At 36.3% G+C, this 19,256-nt stretch overlaps 1 protein-coding gene across 6 annotated transcripts in view; it reads left to right on the top strand.

The window, feature by feature from the left end:
• LOC131692579 (rab11 family-interacting protein 4B) overlaps positions 1–19,256 on the top strand; it is a 270,722-nt gene that overhangs the window by 69,227 nt on the left and 182,239 nt on the right. For 3 of the 6 annotated variants that reach the window (XM_058979710.1, XM_058979709.1, XM_058979708.1), the window contains one exon: positions 16,921–17,043. In XM_058979710.1, coding sequence (XP_058835693.1) covers positions 16,935–17,043 — 109 coding nt within the window. In that variant the 5' untranslated portion in view covers positions 16,921–16,934. Of the gene's footprint in view, positions 1–16,477; positions 16,728–16,920; positions 17,044–19,256 lie in introns of those variants that run through there. The other 3 variants (XM_058979699.1, XM_058979707.1, XM_058979705.1) reach the window with 3 other exon arrangements.

Below are 19,256 nucleotides of genomic sequence, written 5' to 3'. Positions count from 1 at the left end.
GATGTTGTCCTATGCTGATTTGAGCGATTCTCTGAGTCTTGCCACAATCCCATGTAGTATGTGTTATCAAAAACATCGCGAAGCATCAAGTTATAAATGTTCTCAAAAGATATAATATCCGAAGAGTGATAAGAGTTATAAGAAATGTCTCATCACACTGTTAGGTGGATTAAAAGCGTTTTTTTAATAAAACTTGGTATACTTGAATAATTCGTTCATAAGGCAATTCCTCCTAAAACGGTCATAACTGAGCAATTCATATAGCGAGCGTGTTTATCATGGCACTTCTGCATCTATGTTGAGAGTGACAAGTTTTATGCTGGACTAAATCACAGCTTGCTGGTTTTGATTATTTTGACAGTGACTTTGTCCAAGATGGTAAATGAAAGGTGCGGGTTTTTACTATGTAACGGTGCGGTTGTCAAGTTTGAGTAGCGCAATAGATTAAAATACATACACTGAATACTCGCCATCTCTATAGTGTGTTCACCATTTACTGTCAGTGTCATTCCAATCGAGCACGAGATTTGTCAATAGTCCTCGTTCGATAAAGATTCCCAGATATTTACTTTAAATTATGTTCCGAAATCTAGGGACAGATCTTGAGATGCATTTTTAAAAATCAACGAAATTAAACATTTACTTTCCATCGAAATAGGAATTTGAAATGCATTTTATGTTGCGTGTAAGACGTCAAAGCCCTGCCACAAACTAATTCTACTCCAACAAAGTTTCGAACGAAGTAGATCAGCGTAAGACGCTTGTTGAACAAATGTTTCGGCAAAAGAGTGACAGTTGATGCAATAATGGAAATGAAATGCGTTTTTTCAAATTGGATTCAAATTTGTTATGCATTTCTAGTGTGATCTGACCCTAGACCGAAATGCATTTGTATGAGCTTATTGTTTATAGTACTAAAACGCAGATGGGCTTCCTTTTTTGTAATATAATGTGAGAAGTAGTTCTTAGAATTGTTGCAACGGCTGTTTTTGTCGGCAAAGTCAATTTTTGTAAACAGCCAAAAAAACAAATCATTGCAACCCTCTCGTGATTGACAACTGCAACAGCACGCACAAAAAAGCTCTCACCTTTATTTACCATCTTGATAATCATCCTGGAAAAACGAGAAAAACAAACCAATCCTCCTGTCAGCGGTTGTTCAGAAATTCTTATTAACCTGCAAAGACGAAATAATCCTGACTTGGTTCGTATTCTGCTTTGGGTCAAAAGAAATTGAGGAAGAATTCTATTTCCAAATGGAATTTTCGAAGTAACTTAGTTGCACTACAGTTACTATATTACATGCAAGTAAACAATATGATTCGAGCTTCTGATGACAATTTTATAACTCCTTAGTATAGCTCATGCCTTTCATAAGAGTAATTATTTTAAAGAGGTTTTAATATAGACATTCCAAAACCTGAATACGTGCAATAATCTCCGATAAAACTGTCTTATAACTTAATTTCCTGTTGTATGTTAGTTTTATTCCAGTTTTAACAAAGTATATAGAACCGTTTCACAACCAGTATATAAACTTGTAACCTAAAGCTTTATCGTGGGAGCCATAACATAGTTTTATAGTGAAATTTAGGAACAAATGAAATGACAGCTGTATAAAACCATAATAAAATCACCGGTTTCAAGGATTCCTTCATAAAACCAGGATAAAACAATGATAAATCCCCGAGGCATTTTAATTGTTACTTGGGACGTGCGTTATTGAAACTGTTCGTATTTCAATTGCATTTTGAATGGAACATATGCATAAATATGTAATGTGAAAAGTAAGAACCTTTTTTGTGATGATATAATTGAAAATAATTGTATTCGTATGCACTACTATGAAGAATAACGGATCGAAGTCCAAAAATATCCATGAATTAGATACCGGAAAAGAAGTCTCCCAATGACCCCACTTTCCATGGGGGATGCAAATACAATGTTTCTTCTAATTTATGGCTGTCTATTTTTGCTCTACGCTGAGTACACTTCAATTGATGTTTCAATGGCAGTCACAATTAGTAGAGAGGCATTAGATAAATCAGTACACGTTTCATTTGAGTTCTCCGTATTATGCAAGTAAATTAGCGAGGATTACAATCAGAGTTTATCTACTGGACAGATGGTTGATCTGACTACACTTTTGCTATACACATTACTGTGTAGAAACAAGTGAACCATTTTCACGACCAATGTGACTGGAAGCATATTTATTTGCAGAAAATTACGACTTGTAATCTCAAGCATGTCCATCCAATAAAAGCAGTGACACTTTCCATGACCACTGAATACTTATCCTGATAGTTTGAACCATTTCTCTTTTATAATATTGGTTTGTATAAAACTCATTTATCCATATATCCGGAACGAAAATTCTGTACAAAACAATTCGCAAGCAATAAGGATGTGTATTAGGAGCCTGCAGTATAATCTACTGAATGCGCTTTTGTGCTATCGACATAGCTTAGGTACATTACACTATTAACTTCAATGCAAATGAAAACTTTGAAATATCTATCTGTCTCATTTACGAATCGCATTCTACCTCTGTTGCTCTCTGTTTACTATTTCCAATTCCACGTATTCACGTATTTTGCACAAAAATCTTTTTCTCGGGAATATGCGACAAAAAAACAATTTTTAATCCCCAAACAAATTGAACGTTCCATGTTTCTGATAACTAATTAGGGCCCATCAATAAAGTAGTAACACCAGATAATCTTAAAAGACGTCGTCAAGAAAAGAAGAACGAAAAGGTGAAAACAAAAGAGATTGAAAGCCCTGTCAGATGATGGGATTTTCAGAAACAATTCATAACTTTCTGATACAATGGTTCTCAAATTCGTACCATCCAGTTTATTAATACCCTTTATTCAAAAATGGATTTTAATTTCATTTTAAATAGCAATTTTTTTTCAGTTTCTTCATTTCATGGATTTTAAGTATATGATCATTGCATTTTAGTAATTGAATTACATTATTCGGACTCATAGTATTTATTAAATATTTTGTTCAATTTTTATTACATTAAATTAGTTCAACGTGTTAATTTATTTATCTATATTGAGATCTATGATTGTTTATTATGATTTATTGAACTTTAAATCACATGCACTAAATACACTAGATACACTTTAAAGAACTGGGAGGGGCTGGGAGCACCAGGGTATCATACGAATTGAGGACTGGACGAGGGAACGTGGATAGCCAGCCCAAGTCATTTGAAGGAAACTTGTTTTCTTCAGAAGGTCTAATATGAGTTTGACGCACCCTTCTCCAAACAAACCATCAGGTGGGTAAAGCATGTATAGCGAAATTTTTTACCTTTTGGCTGGAATATTATTGTTGGAAGGGATTCTTTTTTCCCGCGAGGTACGCGTAAGTGTCTCTGATGACGGGCCCGGCCAACCCTTTTTGATTTCCCTTTAGTAACAGCGATAATGTGAAGGTCTCACGATAAACTATTTCGGGGCTACTGTAAGTCTACCCGCATTCACTGGAAAAACCTTGAGCTGATGGTGGCTTAATATCACATCACATCATATGATCATTGCATTTTAATTATTTATTTCATTCAGCATACTTTTTATTCAATTTGTTCATTTTGGCTTATTTTATCTATTTTGTTCGTTTCATTCTTTGGATTCACTCTGATTAGTTTATTTTTTCGTGTATTTTATTGATAGCATTCATTTAAGGGTTTACACTACTGTAGAATTGTAAAAAATCGTTTTTTTTATTTATTCGTCTCAAATGTGCTTTAGGATGTTCAAAATGATATCCCAACAAATGGAAGCCGAAAACAATATTAAATGCTCAAATTTTCAATTCTGTCGTAACGCCTCTTATGTAAACCTCGAGTGTACTGAAATCTTTAACCGCGTTTTTTTCTCGAACCACTTTTTTTAGCTGGCCGGAAATGTAACTTGAACAAATGATTTTTGTCCGTTTTGACATTTTTGCAATTAGTCGAAATTGATTTCTCCAGCGACGTACGGAGGGTTTGAATTTTTTATTGCTTAATATTTTTCAAATTATCAATTTTGTGTCGATTTTTATAACATTTTCGATGTTTTTTTAACTCAAAAGTGCGCCATCACGCGAAAAATAAAAATCCTACGTACGTCGCTTGCTATTGTTATAAGGAACTCGAGATGAAAAATTACGAGAAATAGTTTTCCAGCCGTGGACCTCTTCAAAAAAACGCGCATGCGGAAAAATGCTGCACAGCCGCCTTCTTGTGATGGTACTACCTGAAAAAACATATTTTTTTTGGTTCATTACTTATGTGATAAAATCCATTTAACAAGATTTCGGTTCATCTCTTTATTGCGCAAAGAAAAAATCACGAAATATGCCTATTTTTTCGAGCTCTACAGTGGTGTAACGCGTTAAGGGGTTATATGCAAAGTTGGAACTCAAAAAATCTCTGAAAGTACATACTTTTGAAAATATCTGTGCGAAATTTTGTCCAGATCGGAGCACTAGATTTTAAATTACAGCCGTTTGCAGCGCGCTGGTTCTGCCACCAATGAAGTTAACACAAATCTGTAAACGCAATTATTTCGGAATAAAGTTTTTTTTTGGAAAAGTACCGTTGCAGTGAACGTGATATCTTAAAAACTATTCATCCGATTTTCATATTTTTTTGAATTGTTTGTATTTACATTCTCGTGTACTTGAATGGTTCCTTTTTCATTAAAAAATCGATTCCTTGCAAAAAAGTTTTGTTCAAAATTTTGAGCACCACAAAACTCATTTTTTGGTCAAAATGTTCTTTTGCAAGAAAAAAATTTCTATTGTAAAACCGATTCATTCAAGTACACCACAAAACATTTTGCTTCAATAATCTTTTTAGTTTTTGGATTTTAGTTGAGCGGTTCGGCTTGGAGAGCGTGCACCGCAAACCTCTGCCAAAAACATGCTTCGAAAGATGGGCCATAACTCCGACAACCTTGAATATATTTTTTTATTTCAATTTGTTTTTTCTCTGGTGCTACCAACGACCAATCTTTTGCTTTCTCAAATAAAATTTGCAAACAATACTTTATAAAAATGGCGAACTTAGCTCACTTTTTTCCAAAATTTTGTATATAACCCCTTAATTTATTTTATTCACTGTTTTTATTCAATGCATTCTATTCATTTTTTCCATGAACTGGAATTGATCAAAATGAAATGCATCTGTGATTTTTCCGTTTGAAGTCACAGATGCATTTCATTTTGATCATTTTTTTTTGTTCTGCTTATTTTCTTCTGCTTTTTATTCATTTTGTTTATTTGATTTGTTTTTTATTCATTTCATTCATTCGAATCGTTTTATCCATTTCAATTATTTGACGAATTATATTCACTGGATTCATTAAATTCATTTTATTCATTCGATTCATTTGATTCATTTTTTAATTTTATTCATTTTATGTTCAGTCATTCCTCTTATTTATTTCATTATATTTGTTAGTTTGTGTCAATTTAATTTATTCTGTTAATTTTTAACTTTTTTAAATGTTGCCTATTTTTCCATTCAATGAGCTCATCTAATTTGATTGATGAATTTTATTGATTTGATTTATAAAAAATCATTCTACTCGCTTTATAATTTTATAATTTGAAATCCTTTTGTTTTTCATTTTTTCCTTTATTTCTTTATTTCGTTCGTTTTATTGATTTTCTATAATTTATTCAGTTTATTCGAGGTTTTATTCGTGCAGGATTAGAAACTGTTGGGTGCCTACTTTGCACGAGTTCTGCAAACTAATGAATGATCCAACAGTAATACATGTAATAAATGTTTCATCTCACTGCTATGTGGATTAAGTTGGTTTTTAAATGTCAACATGCTGGCGTTTTAAGTAGTCCAATCCTACCAATTCGATTATGGTACAAATCGTTTATTTTTGCACTGTGTATCTCGTCAGTAGATTGCTCATATATATATATTTTTAGTTGGACGGTCTGTTCTAAATCAACAATTTGTTGTTTATTTTATTCAATTTTATCTGTCGCTCACATACCTAGTTGGTACAAAATTGAAATCAGAATAAATAACTCGCAACGTGATGCAAAAAACAACAAACAAATAACTCTGCCTGATTCTAATTGGTTGAAAAATTCCAGTGCTTTGCTATTTGATTCGTTTCTGCACTCGCACGTATCTAGTTGAATTCCCCAACAGTTGTCGTTTGTAAATTCACGAATCGTTACCATGAATGTTGGTCTTTTTCCGATCATCTGTAGTGCAACTGGTTCTATTTTTCGATTTACATTTCGCTTCGCAGTAATGTTTTTGTTTTCGATCAGTACTTGACTATGACGTTTCGAGGTACACATGGTTTTTCGTAGCTTAGGTTATTGACCGGTGCGGAAATGTTTTCCCTTTTGTGTTGAAATGTCGTTACTGCGCTACAATGACTTCTGCTATTGAATTGCGCATATTGAGCAGTGTTAGGCGTTGAGAAGCGTTCAACGGTATTCTAGTTTGCTTGAGACGGTGGATTCAGCATAAAAACCAATCAATGCTTTGTCGGTTCTCGCCAGTCGAGTGGTTTCTTTCTACTAACTGTTAGATGGTAGGTATGCATCAATCACGGTACGGTAGAATTTTCTTCCGTTTGAAATCACCGATGCATTAAATTTTCCTGTACATACTGCATTTCATCATTTTGAATCTAAGGGGGCTTTCTTATCTGACTGCAATGAGTATCTTGGAATCATTTGCCTGTTGTGCATCAACACTGTTCCTAATAGTTTCAACAAGGAATAGAGTAATCTTATTTTGTCATCTGAAAATCAACATGTTAATTAATTAGTTTAGCATCGCTTTGTATTGAAAGTTATGCAATTTAAATGTGTATGTATTAAATGTATGCGACGAGGTATCCAACTTTCGATGCTGACCATTGTAAATAACGACGCGATGAGTGAGTGGCATGCTGTTCATGCTCGAGTGCTCGAACGGCCCAAAATTACCTTGCCTCTGTCTGTCTACTCGCCGCGCCGGTAAACAAGCTGCAGCAGCGGGAGTAGGTGACCGTGATTTGTTCGTGGCTGATATGGTGTGAAAAATAAGACTGTTTATACTTATCCTCGATTGACAGAAACTCTCACTGCCAGTCCGAATGATTGGTATGTTATTTTGTATGACCTAGTACGAATTCTGTTATCGCTAAAATTACGCCCCTGAAATTGGAACCGTGCTAGTTCAACAGATAGATTTACGGAAAACCACCCATTTTATCATCTCATGTTTGAAATTTAAACCTAGTAATTAAATCGTTGGCACTTTCTCCTACCACAAGCGTATGTTTGTATTCATTTAATTATATTTAATTGTGTTAATGTTATCCGCGTTTACTGAGCTAATCGGAGAACTACATCCATTAATTATTAATACCTCTTCTCGCCACAGATGCAGATTTTTTGCAGTTGGCTTATATTTTCTCCTGTGCATCAATCCATAACTCGACTGAATCGGATGAGTGGTGCAATCTGCGATATGACGAAGTTATATATATATATATATTGAATTGGCTGTGGATGTATATCAGAGATTGAAATTTATAGCGTCATTAACGTTCGCTAAATGAAGCGGTAAGCTAGAATGACTTACTTCTTGGCGTTCTTCTGGAAATGTGGAATGATGCTTCACGGTGCTAATTGATTGAGCTGTTGGAAGTAACTGGTAATTATGATCGTAGAGAAAAGCCCGCTGAAGCAGAGATTCTTCATTTAAAGTCGCTCGTCACTAGGGATAAAACCTCTTCATAAACTTCAGAAAGAAAGCATAATATTGATAACTGAGAATTAGCACTAGACTACAGCTAGCAAAATAACGAGCTCAAAAAAGATTTCTTGACAACATTACAGGACAAATGAAAAACTAAGGAATTGGACACATATTGACTAAAGGTCCATTGTAATCTTATTTTAGTGTTTGATATCGCCTTAACTGTCGCTTATCCGATAATCATGTGTTCTTCCTAAGAAGTCATTATAGCCTAGGGATAACATAAGGCTTAGTGCATTGGGTCGGAGACTCCAAAGTTGCAGATTCTACTCTTGCCTCTGGGGCGATTTTTTCGCATACTTACTTCCTTTTAACTCAATATTTCGGTTTGTTTACCGATTTTTAGTAGTATCCGATTGAATACTACCAACATTTTAAGCCGTAGTTTATTTTAACAACATGAAGCCCAAAAATGCATAGTTTCACAGACTACGACGATGAACGTCGAAGTCCAAACGTTGTCCATAGAAATTCGGAGCGGTCGATTTGAGATTGTGGCAGACCGGCAATAAAAACTGAATTTCTAGGACAAACAAGAGATAGAGGTCTATAAGTTTACAGTGATTTGGGTAGTTCGGAAAATTTAGTTGATCTTCATGATCACGAGCCGACGAAATGCTAAATTTGGACAGAATTTACTTCAATGCTCTTCATATCGTTTTGGTAATAAGGTGCCCAAACTACATTGGCGCATTCGAGTGTACAATAAAATAGGGGACAGTGGGTAGTTGTGGACCATGAGTTGAGAACACGGTCAATACTCGCTAAGCTATAAACTATAAAAATGTGGTAACTAGTGTTAAATGTTTCTACTGTCATGGCGTCACTTTCTCATTGGCAAATGTTGCATTAACTTATGTTCCAAATCGCCTTGTGCCGCAACCGCTAATTCAGGTGGTTTGGCGCGAATCATGTTGTCACCTGTTCATTGCGAATCAGATTACTTTTCTATCTCACAATTAGCTTAGAAATATCTTAAGGACAGCGTCTGGTGTAAAGTGCTCAAAACGAAAGTTATTTTGTTTTACGATTTTTAAGAGTAGACCTCCAATCATTTCCAAGTCGAGGAGCGCCGTGGCACGATAACTTTTGATACAATTGTCTGCATTTTACGGGAAATTCAATAAGTTTTGTAAAGCTTAAAGGACGAACACGAAATTATTGCGACACCGAAAATGTCATGCCAATTTTCTTATAATGTTTAAAATCAAACCAAAATTTTAGGGTAGTTTTATACATATATGTACTTCAAAAATCAAAAGAAAAGTTAATCGATGGAGCCTTGAATGTAAAATTGAACGCATTTTCGCTTGACGCCCTCCATCAAAGTCTTTACAGTGTCATCCGGTACCAGTTTCTCAGTTTTTTCCATGTTCTTAACATGTCCTTCTCGTCTTTGACTGTCTTCTTGCTCTTCCGAAGTTCCCGCTTCATCACTGCCCAGTACTACTCCACCGGGCGCAGCTCCGGACAGTTTGGCGGATTCATGTCCTTTGGAACAAAATGGACAAAATTGGCCTCATACCACTCCAGGACACTTAGAATAGTGGCATGATGCCAAATCTGGCCAAAATGGCGGAGCTTCGTCGTGCTGCTGCAAGAACGGCAAAAGGCGCTTCTCGAGGCACTCAGATTTGTAGATCTCACCATTTACTGTGCCCTTTGTCACGAAAGGCTCACTCCTCAGTCCGCAAGAGCAGATGGCCTGCCAAATGAGATATTTGGAGGCGAACTTCGACATTTTCTTCTTCTTAAATTTGTCGTCCACATAGAACTTGCTCTTGCCGGTGAAAAACTCCAACCCCGGAATTTGCTTAAAATCGTATATACGTTTCGTCGTCCATCACACAGCAGCCATATTTTGTCAGCATCTTCTCGTAGAGCTACCGTGCCCGAGTTTTAGCCGTCGATTGTTGCCGCTGATCGCGGTTTGGGAAGTTCTGTAACTTGTATGTATGTAGTCCAGCTCTCTTCTTTGCATTCTGGATGTAGCTCTGCGACATGCCGATCTTTTTAGCCAAATCACGGCTTGAGATGTTGAGATTTGCTTTAATCATCCGCTTCACCTTTCCCTCCGTCTATTTGTTCTCCGGTCCCGATTTTCTTCCGGCTCCTTTGGCGTGGTCCAACGTCAACCGCTCCTGGAACCGCTTCAACACTCTGGAGACGGTTGAATGGTGAATGTCCAACATTTTTCCCAACTGCCGGTGCGACAGGTCAGGAAATTCCAGGTGTTTGGAATGAATTTGTTCTCTCGACTCGCGTTGGTTCACCTCCATTTTCGTTGAATCGAAAATCACGACTTCGAGTTTGACAGCATGTAAACAATACACATAAATGAGAAAGTGTGCAAAATTTGGTTGATTTTTCCCCAATGGTAAAAAAGTTATGCCCTGTTGAATGTGTCGCAATAATTTCGTGTTCGTCCTTTAGACCTGTAGTCAGTCGATAGACCAAAAAAAAAATAGAAAAACGTTCGCATTTCGGAAAATGGCCTAATGAAAACCGAAAAATCTCATATTTTACTTACGAATTTTATCGCTCATTTTTCTTCAAAATTATAGGGAGAAAAAAATCTTTTTTCAGTTTTCTGTGGTTCATCGACAGACCACACATATTGGGCATCCTCAATTAAAATCAAGTTAATTCCGTCGATTAGTTTTTGATTTATCGTGATCGCCAATTTGAAAAAAACGCGGTTTCGAGAAAAAAGCTATTAAAGGGTGTCCCACATCGAATTTCGTCACCGATAAAACACTGTATAAAATGACCCACTGGGTATTTTTTCTTGAAAATTTGGGTAGAAGTAGTTTAGAGTGCACTGTTTTTAATGTATTTTTATCGCTGTCAGTTTTTTGAAAAATTTTGCCGATAGATTGAAATCTGCGTGTGTTACAGCAAATATGCGTGTAGAATGCATGCTTGTTTAAAACAAAGAAGTTCAGCGTGGCCATCGAGATTGCGGGAGACCTGTTCAGAGGTTCAATACTAACAATTAGGCGGATAGAAAAGGAGTCGATTATTTTTGCCCTCTACACCAGACCCCCCCCCTTAAATCTATCTTCTATAGCCCTAATAAAAATAAACCACAAAAATATTCCATTTCTTCTACTTTTTGCGATGGTTTACAACTAAAAATGCCGATTCCACGTTTTTCACTCAATCTGGCGTATTTCAAACAAGATTACGATTATTTTCAATTGCTTGTGCATGTGGATTATTAGGGTATCCTTCACAAATACAAGTTCGGATATTGAAAATCGATCAATGTTTATGGTAGTTATGGCCCCGAAAACAAAACTATTCAAGAATTCCGCGTCTTTGATATCCTTGATAAGATAGAATAGTTTGAAGCCATCAACAAACGAAAGTTTCACGTATGTACTTCAACAAATTGTTATTTAGAAAGAGCCCAAATATAAATGGACCAAGATGACTACCCTGAGGAAATCCAAAGCTAGCAGCGAATAGAGATGTTCATGTTAGGTTAGGTAGAAAACATATTGCAACTATTCCATGATAGATCGATATAACGCTTTTGTTCTCTTTTCTGAACACTGGGTAGATCTATGATTTTTTCTCTAAGTCTGCGAAACTTTTTTTTAATGCATAGGTATTTGCAAATATTTTCGGAGGCATTTTAGAATTATCAATCCATTAAAGTAATTAAATACAAATTTTAATAAGACGTCGTTGTACTGTTTTGTATTGCTATAATATGTTGTTGTCATTTTTCTACCTTTCCTTTCTCCTTTATTTTCAATCCTATCAGGAAAATGATGAGATGACATGACATGACATAAAGCTACGAATAATCAATTCACACAATTTGATTTTGATTCTTGAAACCCGAGCTTAAAAAATGATGGGTGGGTTTTTCCACACCCACCCACCTGGATTGGCAACTCAAATTTAATGTCTCCTCCGAATAGTGGTCTTGATATACGGTCTACTGGATAGATTTTCCGTCCTTCGCTTTCAAACACTTAGCGTCAACTTATTTCATAAATCTAGCAGACCTATTCAAATGGGATCCTCTCTTTGTTATTTTTCTCATCCGTAATAATTTGCCTCTACAGTTACTACTTAATTTTTGACATTTGCTAATCGAAATTATAGACTTTCGATATGTATTGGAAAATTCGTTGGATGTTTTATGATAGTGCAGTAAACAATCGAAACAAAGGCGCTCATTTGCACATAGGGGCATTTCAATAAGCATGAATGAAATATAGAGTTAATGAACTGCGGCTGGATTTTGAGAGAAATGAGCGAGTCAGCCACGAACGAGTTTTGGTCAGATCTTTTGGGTATGATTTTTTCGGCCGGGTACGTGTTTCCAAGTAATTCTGAAAATAATCTTCAAAGCTTTCACTGATTAATAAATGCCTTCAAAATATCTTCAAAATGTAAAATCATCACTTCAATTCAAATGTCTTTAAGATGACAACAAGTCGTCACATCTGACATGATTTCACAAATATTCAGTGTAAGATGATTTCACAAAGATTCAGTTTAAGATTTGCTGCTGAAGTCTGCATATAATCAGCGAAAGTCAAACACGAACGAGCTTCGGTCAGATGTTTTGGAAATTGTTTTCTTCGGTGTTCAACCATCGGAAATAACGGTTGGTGAAAAAACAAATGATCAAAAAGTCCTCTTATAGTTATATGACTGCTTTAATAAGGGCTAGAGTCCACAAAAGAAGAAAATTTTTCGATAAGGGGGTAGTACAACCCCCAGATGTATGGACTAGAGTGACATGAAAAAAATGACCCCTATCGGCCCACCCCTGAGTCGATTTCTTGTCCCACCAGGAGTACTTGTTCCAAATTTGAAGTAAATCGGACAAGTTTAGCTACCGGACCAACGAGCATGAAGTTTGCATGAGATTTTTCGACAATTTACATGGAGAAAAGCCACTAGCTCACATTTTTGCCGCTAGGTGGCACAGTTCGCATCGTATTATTACTGTAAGTGAAAATAAGATATATAATTTAATTGTCTACAACTTTGCCGAAGACTGCTAGTGAATCCGGCTTTGCTAAAAGAAGTTATTAAAATTTTAGCGAAGTGATGTCTGAGTCAGTTTTCCATAGGGCCTAGCAGTGCATGTTTGTGCATCAGTACTCGATTCGCATGAACTAAAACTTTTTTGTGAAATAACCGTTAGATTTAGCTCAATAGTATGTTCAGAAGAATTGTAGTAGATAATAGGAGTCATGCTTTGGTTAGAAAATTTTAGTTCCACAATGTACCGCATAGAGGGCGCCAACACTAACTTTTCAACGAAGAGAGATAGAAATTAGGTGTCTTCCACAAAGTTGTAGAACAGGCATTTTGCAATAATTCTGCCGAACATCTCAATATTCTATCTCTCTTCTTTGAAAAGTTAGTGTTCGCGCCCTCTATGCGGTCACAGTTGGAACTAAAATTTTCCAACCAAAACATAAATCGTATTATGTGGTTTAATTCTTCTAAACATACTATTGAGCTAAACCTAACGGTAATTTCACAAAAATGTATAGTTCGTGGGAATCGAGTACTGATATACAACCATGCACTACTAGGCCCCATGTAAAACTGACTCAGACATCACTTCGTTAAAATTTTAATAACTTCTTTTAACAAAGCCGGATTCACTAGCAGTCTTCGACAAATTTGTAGACAATTAAATTATCTTTCTTATTTTCACTTACAGTGATAATACGATGCATACAGTGCCACCTAGCGGCAAAAATGCGAATTAGTGGGTTTTCTCCATGTAAATTGTCGAAAAATCTCATACAAACTTCAGGCACGTTGGTCCGGTAGCTAGATTTGTCCGATTTGCTTCAAATTTGGTGCAAGAACTCCTGGTGGGACTAGGAATCGAATCAGGTGTGGGCCGATTGAGTTTTCAAAAATTCATTATTTTTCTGGGCAGTCTAGTATGGACGTACCCGGTAAGGCAACAAACTTTATACGTTCTATAATACCTTACTGGGATCGTGCCTATAGTCAGCAAGTCGGAATCACTCAAATTAATACAACACCCTGATGTGGCATACAATAAAAAGGGCCCTGTCACAATAGATCAAAACGCTGGTCGCAGTGGTATATGTACCCAGCAAAGGGAAAAAGGGCTACAGTCAGGAAAAGATTGAAGTTTCCAAGTAATCGTACTTTCTGTAAATTGATCCGCTCATAAAGTCATCCGAAAATCTCGTCCGTCCGTCGCCTTCAAATACCTAGCATTAAACGCTTTCACAAAGTCTCCTGGAAAAATTTCCGTCTGTCGCTGTCTGTTTAAAACATTTAGTTTGGTGCAGAATTTCACTTCCCCGGCCAATCGAAAGTAATACAAAAGCACCAGCAACTCTCGCTGTGGAGGACAAGCCGAACGAGATCTTCCGGTAATGCTAGCTGGAGAAGGTCACTTTCCAGGCAGAGTAACGAAACTCACTGCGATGTCTTCTGGGGGTGGAATATGTTTCTCATCACGCAGCAATACTGTGCGATAAAGATGACTTCCAGTGCATAACTGGAAAGCTTGTCGCAATACGCTACAAAGTATCATGTATGAAGAGTCGGACCGCTTTGATAATTCTTGGAACAGTTCTTTTTCCACACTAATTCTCACAGTTTTCTTAAGGCGAAGCAGTCATAACATAGGCTGTTTATGAATTTGATTTCTAATGTGTCCTCCAGTGCCAAAATTTACCATACAATCTGCATGTCACTCCTGAAACCCCTTTCTACACGCACTTCTGAGTGTCCAGAGTGGATTAGGGAATGGAAGACAAATAACTTTAGCTCCATTGTCATGAGTTATGTTTACTCATACTGCGTAGAACGGATGAATTTGTCTTCCGTTATTGCCGTATAGATTTCTCTATACAATAACATTTTGATTTTCGTCAAGGTCTTGTGACGTGACTAACAAATTTCAGCTCTGCTGTGGGGATTCGGTGCCAGTAGCAAATAATTCGGTTATTTGTCGTCACAGTTGCTGAAGAGGTTCCAATAAAGGAGTAAAGCTCCCTAAGCAACCACCAGTTCGTATAAGGAAGCTGCTTATGTTTCTCATTTTAAGTAATTTTACGATAAATTATGTAACGCAAAAATTGCCTAAAATTGACTGAATTGTAACAAATTGTCACAAATTTCTCTATCCCCCCCTCCTCTATTATGGAAAAAAACACCTTGAAATTTTGTTTTTGTTCAGTGAAAATATGTTACGTAACTATCTAGCTTACTCCCCCTCTCCCATATGTCACAACTTGTCACAACTTCTCGTACCTCAAGCCCCCCCCCTAAACGCGTTACGTAATTTATGGATGGTCCCTAAGATTTATGTTACAAGGGGTTTTCAAGTTCCAAGTTTAAGCAGCTTGAAAGAGCACTAAGATATTCTAACTTTAAAGTGTGCTTTTTAGGACAACCCACCTTCCCACCAAACAACAGTGAAGTTGTTTTAGAAAATTTTTATATCATATGGAGCGACATAGTAGGATGCAAAATTTAAATTTTATGAAATGTGGAATATTGTTTTCCCTTCGGTTTATTTGTTTTTCATTTTTCTTGCTTTGTGTACGAAATCCGAAATAATTGTGGGAGGCATCTTGACCACCTTGATACGAAGAGTCCTTCGAAAAAATGAATTTGAACGCAAGAGGTGGTAAAAGCGCTACTGCTTACACATTTGAAATATATTGTAAAGACACAGATACATTAAGGGGGGTAAGGGTTTCAGCGTGAAAAAAACACTTCCTTTGCAATTTTTTTTAGAACTTTGCGTGAAGCGAATTGATCAAAACTTTTGTACATTATAGTGTACCATGTCAATAACATGCTATAATTTTTCTATGCAGAAATTTCGACAAGTGACTCGGTGACGAAGCTTTTTGTAGAACGTCTGTGGAAAAAACATGATTTGCGGTGTTAATTGCCATTTAAAAACTACTGAACCGATTTCTTTCAAACTTTGCATATACATTCTATGTTAACAATACTACGTACTTAATGCTAATAAATGTACTAAATACTAACCCATATGTTGAGTTTTTGAGATAATTTTTCGATTAAGGGGGTGTTTACTCACAAAAAGGTGAAACTTTTCGTGAAAAATAGAAATTTTTATTTAAAATGAGTAAAAAAAAACCCCTAGTTGAAAATTAGAGGGTCTCCGGGTCAAACCCTGAGGGATAGTAACCCTATCAGTAGGGTCCATTATTCCTTCGAGAGTGAAGAATCCAAGCTGTTTATTATTTCCAACTGAACTGAAAGAACAAATAATGGGACAAATAACATGGGGAACGTGTCAATCAATTTTAGTCTTTTTTTCTGATCTTTGAAGTGAAAGTAGTAAGCTTCGAAATTGTACGTTTGAAACACGCTAGGGTGGTTCCACCATTTGTATTTAAGCCTAACAGTATTACTACGATCAAATATAGGCCAGTCAGTAGGTAGTGTCGAGAGGCAAAAGTCTTCAATTAGTGCACCATACATTTTATTCTACTTACCTGTAATGGTGCAGTTCAGTTCCCAAGGTTGCAACAATGAAACTAACCAGTGTTTAGTATTACGGAGACCTAATTTCCTTCGTTAAGCTTTTCATTTCTATTTCCAATCGTCCTTCTATTCCTCAGTAATTTGCTAGCCTTCTTTGAAACAGCACATGCAAGGTTGTTCCGGCTCCTCGGAAAACCCCGATAGTATAACCGTTTCATTCTAATGCTGCCAATGTGATTGGACGCATATTTTCGTTACAATCAATTAGTTCCTAGTGCACAAACATAACCTATGGATTCGTACATAGATCTGGAGAAGTTTTCCGGTTGTGATTTAATCGTAATGTTCACTCTTGTAGTGGAACAATTTGTATCGCTGGTAGCATTAATTGTTTGCCGGACGATCGCAAGCAAAAGTGTTTCAGTAGCCGTCCGTAGTGTCACCGGTGCGTGTAACGTAACACTTATTCATTTTATTTCTCTTTTTCAACTTTCTGAGGCTAATCGGATCACGATAATCTGAAGGTGGTTGCAACTGGAGGAAGAAAGTGAAAACATACAAAGGATTATCCAGTGCAGAAAAAAGAAAGGAGAAAGTGCAACACTTTACTTATTTTTTTTTCTTTTTCTATTTTTCAGATTCCACTACCGGGATGATGGCCCCATCCCCTTCCAAGAGTACGAAAACACAACATCCGTCGTTTATAATAACAGCGGACTCGGTTGATTCGAGTCCTGTGCCGTCCAGTCCGCCCAGCACGGGTAAGTGGTAAACATAGTACATTGACCTTCAGGGAATCAATCACGCTATGTTTGAATGATAGTTGCGACAAATTAATACACTTGTTCAAAAGGTTTTACCGATGTCGTTCCGAGATTTCGTATCGGTATATAGAAAAAACCGCACAAATACGACGGCATCCAGACGGAAAGGTATTCCATAGTTGTAATTGCATATCACGTCACGCGGTAATTGAGGTTCATCCGTTCACTCTCACTGACCGCAAAGTTTAGTTTTACACGGTTCGGAAAATTTTCCCAATCGTACCATTTTGCATGTAGGTATGTATTGCAGACTGGGCGGAAAGTGAAAATCAAAACAAAGTGGTAGTCTTTCAAGCGTAAAGCTCCATCAACATCGAATTGTTGGCTTTTGACAAAAAGTGGTACATACTTCAGCACTTTACATACATGTGTATCGTACGTTCCATTGTTCCGTTCGACAAGCTCACGTGTGCAATAACACGATAAATGCGTATACATTTTATGCCTATGAATTAGGATCTACTGAATGAAAGCGACTTCCGTTATTGAACGGTGCAATTTATTTTTTCCCAAGCATATTTCCCAATCGATATTCAACCAATTACTGCATGTTTCAGTACAGAAGAATCTATTATCACATCAATAAATTAGCAAAAACAAATCGTTTTGAACGTAGGTTGTTGTTGGACGTACATTCGTTTGCCCGGCTCTGCAGAAGGAAGCCGATGGAAAATGACATGATGATATGCAAATATCAATGAAAATAATAATAGAATTGCATTGACTTCAGTCACTGAAAATGTAGGTCATAATTCAAGGAATACCTGTCCTTTTTGTTTTCGCATCCCGTTGAGCAGAATATAACAATGTGTTATCAATTTTTTTTTATTTTAACTGGTAACGAGACCTGATTTTCCATTTATTCTCATATAGAATATATGCAATCACATTGGAAATTGTCTTCTTAACCGAGGACTGAGACTATTCGACTCAGTGTCGATACCTTGAATTGTCTGTATGTGCGTGTGTGTGTTGTTTTAAAAGAATAGAAAAAATCTTCAAAAATACCCTCAGCAGAAAAAATGTTCAAAATCTACTTAGGGAACGGATTTGGACAACCACCCGTTCCGGTAAAGCAACTATTCGTGATGCTGAGCCTGATTCCTCCCCTGCACTACCTTATGACATAGTTTCGGGGAAGGGTTTTTTTTTTATTTGCGTACTACCATTTATTCTAACTACTTAGTAGTAAGCTTCTTCGGTATGGTTAGAGCACCACTCCTCGACACACCACCAAGTTCCACACAAAGTGCACGGAAACGCTCCCGATCGCATAGCAACTAATATATTAGTCGAATTTCTGAAATCGATTGGTTAAAATTTGGTACAGCTAAACGATTGTTGATTTTTCTAAACTTTCATTTTTGTTTTTGAATGAACAAAACAGTTGCTGAAACAACTAAATCATCTAGTTGAAAATGTGATGCTGTCAGTTAGCAAAGACACACACCATCCGAATCAGCTCATCAAATAGCTGTAACAACTAATATAATTGTTGATTTCAAGATTGGTGCGAGTTGAAACTGAAAACCGAGATGGTTGTTTCAGTCAATTGTAATATTGGAATAATGCCCAACCAGTTGTAACAACTAATATAATTGTTGATTTCAAGATTGGTGCGTGTTGAAACTAAAAACCAAGATGGTTGTTTCAATCAATTGTATTATTGAAAAATATCCCAACCAGTTGTAATAGCTAACGATTTTGTTAATTTTAAGGATGATTTGTTACCCAGTAATAAAAAGCCAAATTATCTTCAAAGAAGTTTATTGCTATCATATCAATGGCTTGATTTATCCATCAAACGCGTTGTATCACTATATAGGAAATATAAATATTAACACTGTTCAGCGCCAATACGTTTACATTAATTCTATTTTATAACAAAAATATATAGCATTGACTTTCTATAGTAATGGTGATAGCCAGATCGACCGAATAATGCTTAAGATTTGTTCTAGTCGGATTACTCATTTTACATTGCCATATTGGATCTCCATTATTTTCGAACTTCTTTCTAACCATTTTCAAAAAAACATTACATATCTTGTTTGGATGGATGATTTGTAAAAAACACATGAAACATACACACCTGGTTCCAGAAGATTTGCTCACGTTCGAACATCAGTCGAATCATGCAATTTGTTGTC

Source organism: Topomyia yanbarensis, chromosome 3 (genome assembly GCF_030247195.1).
Source record: "Topomyia yanbarensis strain Yona2022 chromosome 3, ASM3024719v1, whole genome shotgun sequence".
Classification (NCBI taxonomy): Eukaryota; Metazoa; Arthropoda; class Insecta; order Diptera; family Culicidae; genus Topomyia; species Topomyia yanbarensis.
This window is presented reverse-complemented; position numbering and strand designations above follow the sequence as displayed.